The sequence below is a fragment of the Hemiscyllium ocellatum genome, chromosome 21, assembly GCF_020745735.1.
Source record: "Hemiscyllium ocellatum isolate sHemOce1 chromosome 21, sHemOce1.pat.X.cur, whole genome shotgun sequence".
NCBI classification, from domain to species: Eukaryota; Metazoa; Chordata; class Chondrichthyes; order Orectolobiformes; family Hemiscylliidae; genus Hemiscyllium; species Hemiscyllium ocellatum.
In genome coordinates, this window is record NC_083421.1 from 26,079,083 (window position 1) to 26,096,105 (window position 17,023).

Sequence of the window (17,023 nt, forward strand, 5' to 3'; positions counted from 1 at the left end):
AATTGCCCGTAGTGTTAGGTAAGGGGTAAATGTAGGGGTATGAGTGGGTTGCGCTTTGGCGGGTCGGTGTGGACTTGTTGGGCCGAAGGGCCTGTTTCCACACTGTAAGTCTAATCTAATCTAATCTAATCTAATGCACGACTGCCTCCTTGCACAGAACATGCAGCTAACTTGTCCCCAGTCCATGATGCACCAAAGTGTCTGCCGCATGGTCTTCACCTATCAGTGACTTTGATCTGAAGCTCCTTGATCTGCTGATATTTGCTGCAGCTCTGGTTGCTTTGGATTACACTGGCATCCATCCGTATCTATGCACACTCTCAGCCAGCAATCCCCTGCAGTCTTTGTTGTGCATGAATTAATATTCCCAAGACGTTTAATGTCTCATTCGCACTGTTGACAGTGTAGCACACCCTCGATACTGCACTGGAACGGCAGCCTTGATTGTGCGCTTATATCACTGAAGTGTGGCTTGAGTCTGTACCTGGCGAGTTATGAGGTGAAAACCCTGCCTGATTAAAATACAGAATGATCAGGAATCTTCAGAAGGGAAATGGATACACAGAGGAGCCTCGATTATCTGAACGATATGGATATGGAGTATTTTGTTCGGTTAGTTGAATGTCAGATAACATAGCTGAAAATATGTTGCTGGAAAAGCGCAGCAGGTCAGGCAGCATCCAAGGAGCAGGAGAGTCGACGTTTCGGGCATGAGCCCTTCTTCAGGAATGAGGAAAGTGTGTCCAGCAGGCTAAGATAAAAGGTAGGGAGGGGCATTGGAAATGCGATAGGTGGAAGGAGGTCAAGGTGAGGGTGATAGGCCGGAGTGGGGTGGGGGCGGAGAGGTCAGGAAGAAGATTGCAGGTTAGGAAGGTGGTGCTGAGTTCAAGGGATTTGATTGAGACAAGGTGGGGGGAGGGGAAATTAGGAAACTGGAGAAATCTACATTCATCCCTTGTGGTTGGAGGGTTCCTAGGCGGAAGAAGAGGCGCTCCTCCTCCAGCCGTCGTGTTGCTATGGTCTGACGATGGAGGAGTCCAAGGACCTGCATCTCCTTGGTGGAGTGGGAGGGAGAGTTGAAGTGTTGAGCCACGGGGTGGTTGGGTTGATTGGTCCGGGTGTCCCAGAGGTGTTCCCTGAAATGTTCCACAAGTAGGTGGTCTGTCTTCCCAATATAGAGGAGGCCATATCGGGTGCAGTGGATGCAGTAAATGTGTGTGTGGAGGTGCAGGTGAATTTGTGGCGGATATGGAAGGATCCCTTGGGGCCTTGGAAGGAAGTAAGGGGAGAGGTGTGGGCGCAAGTTTTGCATTTCTTGCGGTTGTAGGGGAAGGTGCCGGGAGTGGAGGTTGGGTTGGTGGGGGGGGGGGGTGTGGACCTGACGAGGGAGTCACGGGGGGGAGTGGTCTTTTTGGAACGCTGATAGGGGAGGGGAGGGAAATATATCTCTGGTGTTGGGGTCCATTTGGAGGTGGCGGAAATGATGACAGATGATACGATGTATATGGAGGTTGGTGGTGTGGTAGGTGAGGACCAGTAGGGTTCTGTCCTGGTGGCAATTGGAGGGGAGGGGCGGGGCTCAAGGGCAGAGGAGCGGGAAGTGGAGGAGATGTGATGGAGGGCATCATCGATCACGTCTGTGGGGAAATTGCAGTCTTTGAAGAAGGAGGCCATCTGGGTTGTATGGTATTGGAACTGGTCCTCCTGGGAGCAGATGCGGTGGAGACGAAGGAATTGTGAGTATGGGATGGTGTTTTTACAGGGGGCAGGGTGGGAGGAGGTGTAGTCTAGGTGGCTGTGGGAGTCGGTCGATTTATAGTAAATTTCCGTGTTGATTTGGTCGCCCGAGATAGAAATGGAAAGGTCTAGGAAGGGGATGGAGGAGTCTGAGATGGTCCAGGTAAATTTGAGGTCGGGGTGGAAGGTGTTGGTAAAGTGGATGAACTGTTCAACCTCCTTGTGGGAGCACAAGGCAGTGCCGATACAGTCATCGATGTAGCGGAGGAAAAAGTGGGGGGTGGTGCCAGTGTAGCTGCGGAAGATGGACTGTTCCACATATCCTACGAAGAGGCAGGCATAGCTAGGGCCCATGCAGGTGCCCATGGCTACTCCTTTGGTTTGGAGGAAGTGGGAGGATTGGAAAGAGAAATTGTTCAGGGTGAGGACCAGTTCAGTCAGTCGAAGGAGGGTGTCAGTGGAAGGGTACTGGTTGGTACGGCAGGAAAGGAAGAAGCGGAGGGCTTTGAGTCCTTCGTGATGGGGGATGGAGGTGTACAGGGACTGGATGTCCATTGTGAAGTTAAGGCGTTGGGGACCGGGGAAGCGAAAATCATGGAGGAGGTGGAGGGCGTGGGTGGTGTCCCGAATGTAGGTGGGGAGTTCTTGGACTAAGGGAGACGGGACCGTGTCGAGGTATGCAGAGATGAGTTCTGTGGGGCTGAGACAATGGGTCGGCCGGGGCAGTCAGGTTTGTGGATTTTGGGCAGGAGGTAGAAATGGGCGGTGCGGGGTTGTGAGACTATGAGGTTGGAGGCGGTGGATGGGAGATCCTCTGAGGTGATGAGGTTATGGATGGTCTGGGAGATGATGGTTTGGTGGTGGGAGGTGGGGTCATGGTCAAGAGGGTAGTAGGAAGAGGTGTCCGCGAGCTGGCGTTTAGCCTCAACGGTGTAAAGGTCGGTGCGCCGAACTACTACCGCGCCTCCCTTGTCTGCAGATTTGATAGTGAGATTGGGGTTGGAACGGAGGGAGTGGAGGGCTGCACGTTCCGAGGGTGAGAGGTTGGAGTGGGTGAGAGGGGTGGAGAGGTTGAGACGGTTAATGCCACGGCGGCAGTTGGCTATGAAGAGATCGAGGGCAGGTAAGAGGCCAGCATGGGGTGTCCAGGTGGATGGGGGTGTGTTGGAGGCGGGAGAAGGGGTGGTCAGAGGGTGGGTGAGAATCCTGGTTGAAGAAGTCCTGCCAGATAACATAGTCGCCAAGCATCGGGACTTTGTAACCTTGTTTGGATAATCTGAAATTCGGTTAATTGAATGCCAGATAATTGAGGTTCCTCTGTATCCTTAAGAAAGGAGACATTTGCAGGGCTAAAGGGGGAAAGAGCAGAGGATTGGAGCAACTTTGATAGATCTTTCAAAGAGTCAACGTGGTTAAGATGTGTTGAATGGGTATTGCAGTGTTGTTTGAGTCAATGGATCTGATGCACAGTTTTAAGAATATGTCTACCAGCCATCTATCTTTAATAATTCAAACTGGAAAGTTTTGTTTTATAATTTGAAAATGTAAACTCAAAACCTGGCAAAAATAGTTTGAAATGAAGCATACAGAAGTGAATAATATTTGACGTTTTAACCCTCCCAACACCCCAGGTGAGAGTGATGCCATTGGCGGTGTTGCACGGATAAAACATTATAATGGCAGGCATAAAGTTTCAGCAGGAACTGGGTCTCCAGTTTGAGAGGAAGAGCATTTTTTGGTTGCACTTCCAGTGGCATCATTCCCGCGGCGGAGGGAGTTAAAATTTCAGATAATAATATTCAGATCCGTATACTTGATTTCAAGATATTTTTGTCAGGTTTCAAATTTACATTTTCAATTTTGTAAGAACACCAAGGTGAAGAGTTTGCAGTGGATACTGATGAGGCAATGTATTAGTATTCATATAAATGCAGACCTTATCACCTATAAGATTATTGCTGAGGACCTTCTTCAGCTGGAAAGGGTTCTTTTGCATTTCTCCATCAGCTCTGCGCTCAGTGACCTACATTACTTCACAGACTGACAATGCGAGCAATTTAAAATTCTCATCCTGGTTTTCAATCCCTCTGATGACTTCACCCTTCAATATCTCAATAACCTCTGGCCGACCTACAAACTCCCTGATATCCCGCACTTTTCTAATGATGAGCTCTTGCTTCATCTCTCATTTTCATCACTGACTCCACCATTGACAGCTAAAGCTGACATTCCCTCCACAACTAGCTACACAAACTCTCCCTTTTCGCGCCCCCCCCCCACCTCCATACACGAAGATGTTCCTTAAAAGCTAAACCTTCTGACCACTTCTAGTCACTTTACCTCATCTTTCTTTATGCGGCTTAATGCCAGATTGTATCTGAGAGCATCCTTATTGAAGGGCAGCACATTGGCTAAGTGGTTAGCACTGCTGCCTCACAGCACTAGGGTCCAGGTTCGATTCCAGCCATGGGCGACTGTCAGCGTGGAGTCTGCACCTTCTCCCCGTGTCTAAGTGGGTTTCCTCTGGGTGCTCTAGTTTCCTCCCACAGTCCAACGATGTGCAGTTTAGTTGGATTGGCCATGCTAAATTGCCCATAGCGTCCAGGGATGTGCAGGCTAGGTGGGTTAACCACGGCAAATGCAAGGTTACAGGGATTGGGTAAGGGAGTGGGATGCTCTTTGGACAGTCAATATAGACTAAGTGGGCCAAATGGCCTGCTTCCACACTATAGGGATTCTGTGAAATGGAAGCCATTATTGTAATTTGTTCATAAACTACCTGGAGCCACAAAAACAAATGTTTTAAAATTACAGATAAGGAGCTAATTCAGGTGTCAGACTGTCAAACAGAATAAGCAATGATATGGAGGTGCTGGTGTTGGACTGGGGTGAACTAAGTTTAAAAAATCATGCAACACCAGGTTATAGTCCAACAAGTTTATTTGGAAGCACTAGCTTTCGGGAGTGTCGCTAGGCTCAGAGGTAAGGGCATTGCCATTGCAGTACAAGCGCCCTTCATTCTGAGTGACCTGACATCCCCATGATACTGTCCCAGCTGTTAGCATGTAGCTTTAAATCCCACATACTTAGAAGTTAGTTTCCCTACAGTGTGGAAACAGGCCCTTCGGCCCAGTAAGTCCACACCGACCCTCCAAGGAGTAAACCACCCTGACCCATTCTTATTCCTCTACATTTCCCCTGACTAATGTACCTAACATTACGGACAATTTAGCTTGGCCAATCCACCTAACGTGCACATCTTTGTGATTGTGGGAGGAAACTGGAGCACCCAGAGAAAACCCACCCAAACATAGGGAGAATGTGCAAACTCCATACAGACAATCGCCTGAGGCTGGAATCGAACCCGGGTCCCTAGTGCTGTGAGGCTGCAGTGTTAACAAATGAGCCACCGTGCTACACCATACTATGGTGACCACCTTGGTGTTTTTCCTGAGGAACTACAAGAATGACCCTCTCTAACACTGAGTGGAACTAGGAACATAAGGCAAAAACATCCACTGTAGCATCCTCTGGCCCTTCGTCCAAGTTGAGAAATGAACACTGTTGCGCATCTTCAAGGTCAAAGATCATGAAAAGTTAAAACATTATTTTCATCCATTGATCTAGGCTCCCACTAACATAACGGGAAGGTATATTTTCTAGATTCTCCCCCAGTTGATAAATCAGATGTATCGTGGCCTGGCTTTGTGCTCTGTTTCTGCAGCAAGATGGCGTATTATTTCTGACTTTCTCTTCCCCACCTGATGAAAATTTTGATTCTCGTTTCTAGAATATATTGTTCGCCCCCAAGGTATTGGAGTACCTGACTTGTAACGATGAACAGGACGATCTGCAGAAGATCCTTGCGATTCCTGCCTCTCAGAAGGTCCGGCTGAGCAGTTACCGGGCAGCTGTGTGCAACACCACCGCCAAACTGCGCAAGGAGCATTTCCAGGAACTCGCCAATAAACTTCAAAGCCAAGTGGACATCCAGAAAATTGTGGACAAAGTGAGTCAAATTTGGATCTTATTTTCAGAGAACAAAAGCTTTGACTCTTTCACGTTGAATCTTCCTTCTTGTTCAATGTCCTGTCGTTTCTCAATGTAGGCAATCTAGGTGTCCTCACTCCTGCCTTAACTTTTCCCATGTTAGTTGTTCTCATCTTAACGTGAGTCTTTCTTTGTGCCATTTTATCTAGTTTAGATACTGCACAATCAATAAAAGGTGCATTTGAGTGTCCATCCAAGGTAGCTAGCTCCACCTGAAAGGATCATTGAGCTCTGGTGTACTGTCTTGGCCTTGTGATGAAGTTACTGAGGACTAGAATGTTCCTAATAACCTTTCTCCAGAACTTAGTGCATTATAGCACATGAGAGAGGGGAACTAATGTTCCAAGTTTGCACTTCCAGTGAAAAGGCTCATTCACCAGTTCTTGGGAAACGCTTGTTGCTGGTTAGACAGTATCCTGTTGAATTATGGACACTTCAGAGAAGATGTCAAGGCTTTGGAAAGGGTTCAGAGTCATAAACTCATGCAGCATGTAAACAGGCACTTTGGGTCCAACCAGTCCATGTCAACCATAATCCCAAACGAATCCAGTCTCACCTGCCTGCTCCTGGCCCATATCCCACTAAACTTTTCCTATTCATGTACTTATCCAAATGTTTGTTAAAGGTTATAACTGTACCCACATCCACCACTTCCTCTGGAAGTTCATTCCACACACGTACTACTCTCTGTCTATAAGACGCTGCTCCTCATATCTTTTTAAACTCTTTCTTCTCTCAGCTTAACAATATACACACTAGTCTTGAAATCCCCCATCCTATGGGAAAGACACCTGCCATTACCCCTCATGATTTTATAAGCCTCTACAAGGTCACCTCTAACTTTTGCCCCAATGAAAAAAAGGTCCCAGCTTATCCAGCCTCTGCCCATAAGTTAAACTCTCCATTCCCGGCAACATCCTAGTAACGCGCATCTGAACCCTCTCCAACTTAATAATATCCTTCTCATAAGAGGGAGAACAGAACTGGACACAGCACTCCTGAAGAGGCCTCCTGTACAATCTCAGCATAACGTCTGAACTCCTAGACTCAAAGGTCTGAGCAGTGAAGGCAAGTATGCTAAATGGCTTAAAAACCACCCTATCGAAATGTGATGCAAAATTAAATGAATTATGTCCTTGAACCCCTAGGTCTCTCTGTTCTACAACACTACCCAAGGCTGTACTTTTAATTGTATAAGTCCTACCATTGCTTGTTTTACCAAAATGTAATACCTCACATTTATCCAAATTAAACTCCATCTGACATTCCTCAGCCCACTGTCCTAATTGATCAATATCTCTTTGTAATCTCATATATCATGTGTAGGTGCTGCTGTTGGATTTGGGTGGACACAGTCAGAAGTCACACGACACCAGGTTATAGTCCACCAGGTTTATTTGAAATCACAAGCTTTTGGAGTGTTGCTCTTTCGTCAGGTGAAGTCACTTCAGCTGATAAAGGAATAGTGCTCTGAAAGCTTGTGATTTTGAATGAACATGTTGGATTATAACCTGGTGTCATCAACTAGGAAAAAGTGAGGTCTGCAGATGCTGGAGATCAGAGTTGAAGAGTGTGGTGCTGGAAAAGTACAACAGGTCAGGCAGCATCTGAGGAGCAGAAGAATTGATGTTCTGTGCAAGAGCTCTTCATCAGGCTCCTGATGAAGGGCTTATGCTGGAAATGTTGATTCTCCTGCTCCTCGGATGCTGCCTGACCGGCTGTGCTTTTCCAGCACTACACACCTTGACTATAACCTGGTGTCATGTGGCATCTGACTTAATCTTAGATAACCTCCTTCACTGCCCACCATATCACCAATTTTGGTAACATCCGCAAGTTTACTAACCATGCCTTCTATATTTTCACCTAATTTATTTCAATAATGATAAACAAAAGTGGACCCATTACCGATTCCTGTGGAACACCACTGGTCACCGGCGTCCAGTCCAAGAACCAACCCTCCACCACAACTCCACCTCCTGCCATTAAGCCAATTTTGTAACCAATTGGCAAGCTCGCCCTGATTTAACTTTACTGATTAGTCTACTGTGAAAAGACATACCAGAAGGTGCCAGAGATGAGTGATTTCAATAATACAGTGGGCCTGAGGAAACATGTATGGTACGTAGAGCGGAGAAGGTTAAAGTGAGATTTAATGCAAGCGTTCAAACATTTGAAGGACTTTGATGGAGCTGTTGCATAGAAAATCTTTTGGGAATTGGAGGGGGTGACAGTAATCTGACGACACAGGTTTAGAGTTCATTGTCAACTGAACCAGAGTATAGATCAGACATTTGATGCAGTGAGTTCTTAGGATGTGGCATGCATAAGTGGAAATGACAGGGACAGTTTTCAGAAATAAATTCGGGCTTGTAAAAATTGTGGAATGATGGGATAAAATATGGAGAAAGGAACATTTTAGATTCCTGTTTCAATGAGCCAGCAGAGAGATAATGTGCTGAAAGGCCTCTTTTGTTTGGTATGATATATGTACAGGGATGAAAGACAACCCTCAGAGCTATAATTTCCCACACGTGGCAGGTTATGACTGTTGTCATTACAGAGCAGAGGGAAGGCCGTCCTCTGAAAATGAGTAGGAAGCTGGTGTAGAAAATCTCAGCAGGATGTCCTCTGGCACTATTAATTACTCACTGGTATGGAGAATTTGTGGTTGTTACAGTTAGTGTTTTCTTTCTAAAAAGTGGCCTCATGTTGAATTATTTGCTTTAATAGATTAAGCTTAATCACAGATGTGATTTGATAGAATAAATGGCTGATACAAATACTGTGTTGAAGAAAAGGAAGTTGATACCTTGCAATTTTGGGATGTTCTGAGGTCACACAAGGTGCTGTATAAATGCACATATTTCTTTTGTCTCATGAGCTGTTGTTTTTTGTTGGGATGGAAACTTCTACCTCTCTGAGATTTTGTTCTCCTCATTTACCACGATGCCTGATGTCCTCCTGAGTCCAGAGAGCAGGTGCAGAGGTGAGCTTGGAGTGTTGCATGGGGCACTGCTGAATCTTCAGGTGGAATTAACACCCTGCGAAAAGATGGCTTCAGAGGCAGGGAGGGTATGTGGTTGTACAGGACAGCGAAGATGACACCACTTTCTTGCCTCTGACTGGGCAGAGAGACCTTTATAGAAGTTAATATTTTAAATCAACCTGTTCAGTTTTATTTTTTTTGTTCATTTAAGGGATTTGGGCATTGCCAGCTATTGCCATTCCCATTTATTACCTGTCCCTAGTTTTTCAGAGGACTATTGAGAGTTACTTGTAGGCCAGCCAGGTAAGGATGGCAGTTTCCTTCCTGAAAGGACATTAGGGAACCAGATGGGGTTTACTCGTTAATCAACAATGATTTGATGGCCGACACCGGGTTCTTAATTCCAGCTCGTTATCATTTTTTTAATCCGCTTTGGTGGGATTTAAACCTGGGTCCTCCAGAACATTATCGGATCTCTCGATTAATAGTCTAGCGATAATACCATTAGATCATTGCCTCTCCTCTGAGCAGGAGGAGCTCAAACCCAAACCTCTTAAATGTAGAGGGTTGGCAATGGTCTTGTAGTTTTATCGCTAAACTGTTAATCGAGAGATCTAAAAGTGTCTTTAGATATTTTCGAATCAACCCGTTTGGAGATATTACTACACAGCTCTGGAGCAGGTGGGATTTGAACTGAGGAGTTCAATAAATCAATGGCTAGCTCTAGGAGAGCGACATTACCACTGTGCTACAACAGGCCAACCAGGAAAGCCTGTAAACCTTGCCACCAATTTTGCACTCTCACTCACCTTCATCCTACCAGTACAGGTACTCAATTAGTACCAGGCATGACAGTCACCTGTAAGGTAAATACATCTGGCATTTATGACTATGGAGGCTGGGTACCACATTGTCTGATCAAGGGAGCGGGCATCAGGAAGGAGTTGTCTCTAGAAGCTGCACCTGCCCTTGCTTTCAGCACCACTTCCTCACTCTCCTTCCAAGGCCCTTGCCCATGATCACAACTTGACAGCACAGTGGCTCAGTGGTTAGCATTGCTGCCTCACAGTGCCAGGGACCCGGGTTCATTTTCCGCCTCAGGCAACTGACTGTGTGGAGTTTGCACATTGCCCCCATGTGGGTTTCCTCCGGGTGCTCTGGTTTCCTCCCACAGTCCTAAAATGTGCAGGTCAGGTGAATTGGCCACGTTAAATTGCCCGTAATGTTAGGTGAAGTGGTAAATGTAGAGGAATAGGTCTGGGTGGGTTGCTCTTCTGAGGGTCAGTGTGGACTTGTTGGGCCGAAGGGCCTGTTTCCACATTAAATAATCTAGTCTAATCTGATCTTGATCCTCATTCGCCTGTGGCCTGGGATCCCAGGCTTCCTCCGGGAGCAGCTGCCACCACTTTGGGGGCACAAGCAGCAGTGACCAGCTGCCAGTTTCTCCTTGGGTAAGCTGCTTTTGGAAGGTGGGATTTCTGCCCTGAGGGTCCTTGATTTCAGAGAAAGCCCACTGCTGATCACTTTGGTGCCCAGCTGGCACATAATCAGGCAGAACCAAAGGAGGTGTAGCTAGTGGGAGAGACCTCTGTCATCGCAGTGAAATACTGCCCAGAGAACAGAACAACACAGAAGGTGGTGACTCGGCACATTCAGTCCAAGACAGCTCCTGCGAAGGGCAATGTAGTTAGTTCCTTTTCCCCCACTTTAACTCCACACACCCTGCAATGTTTTTACTCCTTCATTAAATTTCTTTTTGAGGGCTCATATGGTTATGAATCAGTAGTGACCATCTTATCAGACAATGCATTGAAATCCTAGCAAGTCATATAGTACCCACCCACCACCACCACCACCACCTGTCATTGCTGGTTCTGTTGTCATTCACTGTTAAGTGTATCTGCTCGTCATTGTTCCTGATACTTACTGAATTAGTTTCCCATCATTTCCTACTGCCTATTCCCCTTACAATGTCAAAAGCCTCTTCCAAATTTCCTCTGAGTATTCCTTCCCCTAGGGAGGACAACCCATGTTAAGAAACCATTCTTTACTCCAATTTAGATTTATGTATAAAGTGAACCATTTCAAATTTATTGGTCAGAGTATTGAGTACAGGAGTTGGGAGGTCATGTTGCAGCTGTGCAGGACATTGGTTAGGCCACTGTTGGAATATTGCGTGCAATTCTGGTCTCCTTCCTATCGGAAAGATGTTGTGAAACTTGAAAGGGTTCAGAAAAGATTTCCAAGAATGTTGCCAGGGTTGGAGAATCTGAGCTACAGGGAGAGGCTGAACAGGTTGGGGCTGTTTTCTCTGGAGCGTCGTGGGCTGAGGGGTGACCTTTTCGAGGTTTACAAATTATGAGGGGCATGCATAGGATAAATAGACAAAGTCTTTTCCCCCTGGGGTGGGGAGAGTCCGGAACTAGAGGGCATAGGATTAGGGTGAGAGGGGAAAGATATAGAAGAGACTTACGGGGCAACTTTTTCACGCAGAGAGTGGTACGTGTATGGAATGAGCTGCCAGAGGATATGGTGGAGGCTGGTACAATTGCAACATTTAAGAGGCATTTGAATAGAAAGGGTTTGGAGGGACTAGATTAGATTGGGATATCTGGTTGGCACGGACGGGTTGGACCGAAGGGTCTGTTTCCATGCTGTACATTTCTATGACTCTAAAAATACATAGTTCCTAACTCTGCATCCCACCAGTACTCAGAAATGAGATACGAGAATCCAGAGAAAGTATATTCCTGTCAGGGTGAAAGGAAAGGCTGGTAGGTACAAGGAATGCTGGATGCCTAAAGAAATTGAGGGTTTGGTTAAGAAAAAGAAGGAAGCATATGTAAGGTATAGACAGGATAGATCGAGTGAATCTTGAGAAGAGTATAAAGGAAGTAGGAGTATACTTAAGAGGGAAATCAGGAGGGCAAAAAGGGGACATGCGATAGCTTTGGCAAATAAAATTAAGGAGAATCCAAAGAGTTTTTATAAATACATTAAGGACAAAAGGGTAACTAGGGAGAGAATAGGGCCCCTCAAAGATCAGCAAGGCAGCCTTTGTGTGGAGCCACAGAAAATGGGGGAAGATACTAAATGAATATTTTGCATCCGTATTTATTGTGGAAAAGGATATGGAAGATATAGACTTACAGGAAATAGATGGTGACATCTTGCAAAATGTCTAGGTTACAGGGGAGGAAGTGCTGGATGTCATGAAACGGGTGAAGGTGGATAAATCCCCAGGACCTGATCAGGTGTACCTGAGAACTCTGTGGGAAGCTAGAGAAGTGATTGCTGGGCCTTTTGCTGAGATATTTGTATCATCAATAGTCACAGGTGAGGTGCCGGAAGACTGGAGGTTGGCTAATGTGGTGCCACTGTTTAAGAAGACCAGTAAAGACAAGCCAGGGAACTATAGGCCGATGAGCCTGACCTCGGTGGTGGGCAAGTTGTTGGAGGGAATCCTGAGGGACAGGATGTACATGTATTTGGAAAGGCAAGGACTGATTAGGGATAGTCAACATGGCTTTGTGCGTGGTAAATCATGTCTCACAAACTTGATTGAGTTTTTTGAAGAAGCAACAGAGAGGATTGATGAGGGTAGAGCAGTAGATGTGATCTATGTGGACTTCAGTAAAGCATTCGACAAGGTTCCCCATGGGAGACAGATTAGCAAGGTTAGATTTCATGGAATACAGGAAGACCTCCCCATTTGGATACAGAACTGGCTGAAAAGTAGAAGACAGAGGGTGGTGGTGTAGGGTTGTTTTTCAGACTGGAGGCCTGTGACCAGTGGAGTGGCACAAGGATCAGTGGTGGGTCCTCTACTTTTTGTCATTTACATAAATGATTTGGATGCGAGCATAAGAGGTACAGTTAGTAAGTTTGCAGATGACATCAAAATTGGAGGTGTAATGGGCAGCGAAGAGGATTACCTCAGAATACAACAGGATCTGGACCAGATGGGCCAATGGGCTGAGAAGTGACAGTGGAGTTTAATTCACATAAATGCGAGGTGCTGCATTTTGGGAAAGCAAATCTTAGCAGGACTTATACACTTAATGGTAATGTTCTAGGGAATGTTGCTGAACAAAGAGACCTTGGAGTGCAAGTTCATAGCTCCTTGAAATTGGAGTTGCAGGTAGCAGGTAGTGAAGAAGGCATTTGGTATGCTTTCCTTTATTGGTCAGAGTATTGAGTACAGGAGTTGGGAGGTCATGTTGCGGCTGTAGAGGACATTGGTTAGGCCACTGTTGGAATATTGCATGCAATCCTGGTCTCCTTCCTATTGGAAAGATGTTGTGGAACTTGAAAGGGTTCAGAAAAGATTTACAAGAATGTTGCCAGGATTGGAGGATCTGAGCTACAGGGAGATGCTGAACAGGCTGGGACTGTTTTCCCTGGAGCGTCGGAGGCTGAAGAATGACCTTATAGAGGTTTACAAAATTAAGAGGGGCATAGATAGGATAAATAGGCAAAGTCTTTTCCCTGGGGTGGGGGAGTCCAGAACGAGAGGGCATAGGTTTGGGGTGAGAGGGGGAAGGTACAAAAGAAACCTAAGGGGCAACTTTTTCATGCAAAGGGTGGTATGTATATGGAATGAGCTGCCGGAGGATGTGGTGGAGGCTGGTACAATTGAAACATTTAAGAGGCATTTGGATGGGTATATGAATAGGAAGGGTTTGGAGGGATATGGGCCGGGTGCTGGCAGGTGGGACTAGATTGGGTTGGGATATCTGGTCGGCATGGACTGGTAGGACCAAAGGGTCTGTTTCCATGTTGTACATCTCTTTGACTCTATGACTAGTGTTCCTAAGTGTCTCTTTATGTGCTTAAATAATTATACAATGAGTCCTCCTGCCAACTGTATATACTTAACTTTAATTAATGCGTTTAATCACTTCAGTTTGTCCAGGTAACTGTAATCTCTCATCCCTGGGACCATTCTAATAAAGCTCTTCGTAATAATCACTTATGCAGTGGAAATAAGGATAGCATTAAAGTCAATTAAACCACTTGTGTTAGCTCATTCTGTTCGGACCTGATGCAACCTTTTGATAAGATGCTGATATGATTCTCTTACAAACTGATAAGTTTTGAAAGGTTTGAATTCCCGGTGACAAATCTAAAAGAACTGCCCAAGGTTTTAATATTTTTATCCGTAAAACAAAAACTGAAATCAACATTACTAATTACATTATTTTGTAGGCAACTAATAATCAAAATGAAAAAAGACATAACCTATTTTAATGTCTTAAATTTGCTGATAGCCAACTACATTGCACTCTTTGTAGAATTATATTTTTAAAGGAGTAAATTCAAAGTTACTCCCAGCTACCAACAAAGTCACCTCTCTGATTTCATTGAGCCATAGCATCCAAATTTATTTCCAGTTTTCTGAAAATTTTCTTCGACCAACACCCAGTGGTGAAGGCCCACTCTTTTGTTTCCTTCTCTTGGTCTTGTCAGAGTATGTCTTCCAATGGCTTAAATGTCCACAGGTTCCATCACCTTCACCAAGGAATTAGCTCTCGCCAACACTCTGCTTCATTGCTAATAGGGAATGTGTTTTTTTCCCTTTGTCCATCCCTCTCTTCCTTTGTGATTAGGGTCTTAATTAGGCTGTCCAAAAGGCTGTCCGTCTAATCATGGCAAAGCCATAACTTTGTCCTGTGCTTTCCATTGTTAAACCTGAGGCACGAATTTCCACAACACTTATCCTGGGCCCTTAATCCCTTTGGTCACACAAGGTCACACAGGTTGAACCAGTAGTAAGTTGTGTGTTCCTTTCCATTATTACATTTTATGGCAAACTAAATAGACCCATTAAAACATAAGCATATTATAAAACTTTGCAGATATTACAATACGCTGAGGAAAGAAGTATCCCAGAAAGTTAAAAAGCCAATAATATATGGCAGTAATATACTTGTCATACTGCAGTTCCATTATGAAATCGACAAGATGAGTCAGACCACTATATGCCATTTACAAGTTTTGCTGTTTCATCTCTTCTGGGGTATTCTCATATGTCAAGTACACTCCCTTATAGTGAAACAATCTCACATTAAAGCCAATTGGAGGTAGAGACATACCTTGATTTGTTGAAGACTTCAACCCTGAAATTGCGCATTATGTTCTACTGTTTTTACCTAATTGAAAATTAAGTTACCACCAAGAACTTGCTATGTGGGACTTCCCAAGCAATCTTGTCTCACCATTGCTTTTAGGGAGGTTCTTGTGTTGCTGCTGTATTGCCTGGTGACCTGGGTGCTTTGAACTTAAAAAGAAAAATGGCTGCCCTTTATGTTGTTTTAAAAAAAAATCATGTGCCATATCCTGTGCATGGGAGCGGTTACAATGACATCTTGAGAGATTTGGAGAATGTCATAAATCGTTAGAGTGGATTTGGAGTGTTTGTTCTCAACTGAACTTGAAAACTGGATTAACTTTCCACTGAATCATCTCTGTACCCTGCCCCTGACTTATAACCTTCTACTGTTTTTTTCTTACAATGGGGGAAACAAATTGGAAGTTGGTTTTGAACTGCTATCTATTAACAGACAGAACAAAGATACTCCCTTGAATTGTTGTAAGGACGGGTTCAGTACTGAAAATGGTTGGTTTGTATTACAGTCTCTTCAGACTTTCTGGGGCTGAATCAAATCCAATAACTATCATTGCTCTTTATGATATATGGTTATAAACTACACATTGGTCTAAACATTGGCATTAGAGTTTCACCCAAGAGATGTAGTGAGAGTGACTGCTCTTGACATCAAAGACAATCTTTTTCTGTTGCTGGATCAATGCTCTGAAACTATCTTTAACAAGGGCAGGTGACTGAGGAGTCAGTGGGGGAGCACTTTGGGGCCAGCGACCATAATTCAATTAGATTTAAAATAATGATGGAAAAGATCTAAAAGTTAAAGTTCTAAATTGGAGAAAGGTCAATTTTGACAGTATTAGGCAAGAACTTTTGAAAGCTGATTGGGGGCAGAAGTTTGCAGGTAAAGGGACGGCTGGAAAATGGGAAGCCTTCAGAAATGAGATAACGAGAATCCAGAGACAGTATATTCCTGTCAGGGTGAAAGGGAAGGCTGGTAGGTATAGGGAACGCTGGATGACTAAAAAAATTGAGGGTTTGGTTAAGAAAAAGAAGGAAGCATATGTAAGGTAGATCGAGTGAATCCCTAAAAGAGTATAAAGGAAGTAGGAGTATACTTAAGAGGGAAATCAGGAGGGCGAAAAGGGGACATGAGGTAGCTTTGGCAACTAGAATTAAGGAGAATCCAAAAGTTTTTACAAATATGTTAAGGACAAAAGGGTAACTAGGGAGAGAATAGGGCCCCTCAAAGATTAGCAACGCCGCCTATGTGTGGAGCCGCAGAAAATGGGGGAGATACTAAAGAATATTTTGCATCAGTATTTACTGTGGAAAATGATATGGAAGATATAGACTGTAGGGAAATAGATGGTGACATCTTGCAAAATCGCCATATTGCAGAGAGGAAGTGCTGGATGTCTTGAGACGTGTAAAGGTGGATAAATCCCCAGGACCTGATCAGGTGTACCCGAGAACTCTGTGGGAAGCTAGAGAAGTGATTGCTGGGCCTCTTGCTGAGATATTTGTATCATCGATAGTCACAAGTGAGGTGCCGGAAGACTGGAGGTTGGCTAATGTGGTGCCACTGTTTAAGAACGGTGGTAAAGACAAACCAGGGAATTATAGTACAGTGAGCCTGACGTTGGTGGTGGGCAAGTTGTTGGAGGTAATCCTGAGGGACAGGATGTACATATATTTGGAACGGCAATCAAAACTGATTAGGGATAGTCAACATGGCTTTGTGCGTGGGAAATCATGTCTCACAAACTTGATTGAGTTTTTTGAAGAAATAACAAAGAGGATTGATGTGGGCAGAGCAGTAGATGTGATCTATATAGAATTCAGTAAGGCGTTCGACAAGGTTCCCATGGAAGACTGGTGAGCAAAGTTAGATCTCATGGAATACAGGGAGAATTAGCCAGTTGGATACTGAACTGGGTCAAAGGTAGAAGACAGAGGGTGGTGGTGGAGGGTTGTTTTTCAGACCAGAGGCCTGTGACCAGTGGAATGCCACAAGGATCAGTGCTGGGTCCTCTACTTTTTGTCATTTACGTAAATGATTTGGATGCGAGCATAAGAGGTACAGTTAGTAAGTTTGCAGATGACACCATAATTGGAGGTGCAGTGGACAGCGAAGAGGG

General features: G+C 44.9%; 1 protein-coding gene across 2 annotated transcripts in view; it reads left to right on the forward strand.

Moving 5' to 3' along the window:
* The window catches only part of abca2 (ATP-binding cassette, sub-family A (ABC1), member 2), a 541,802-nt gene that overhangs the window by 280,970 nt on the left and 243,809 nt on the right, over positions 1-17,023 (forward strand). For both annotated transcript variants that reach the window (XM_060841298.1, XM_060841299.1), the window contains exon 8: positions 5,528-5,746. In XM_060841298.1, the coding sequence (XP_060697281.1) occupies positions 5,528-5,746 (219 nt within the window). The remainder of the gene's footprint in view (positions 1-5,527; positions 5,747-17,023) is intronic.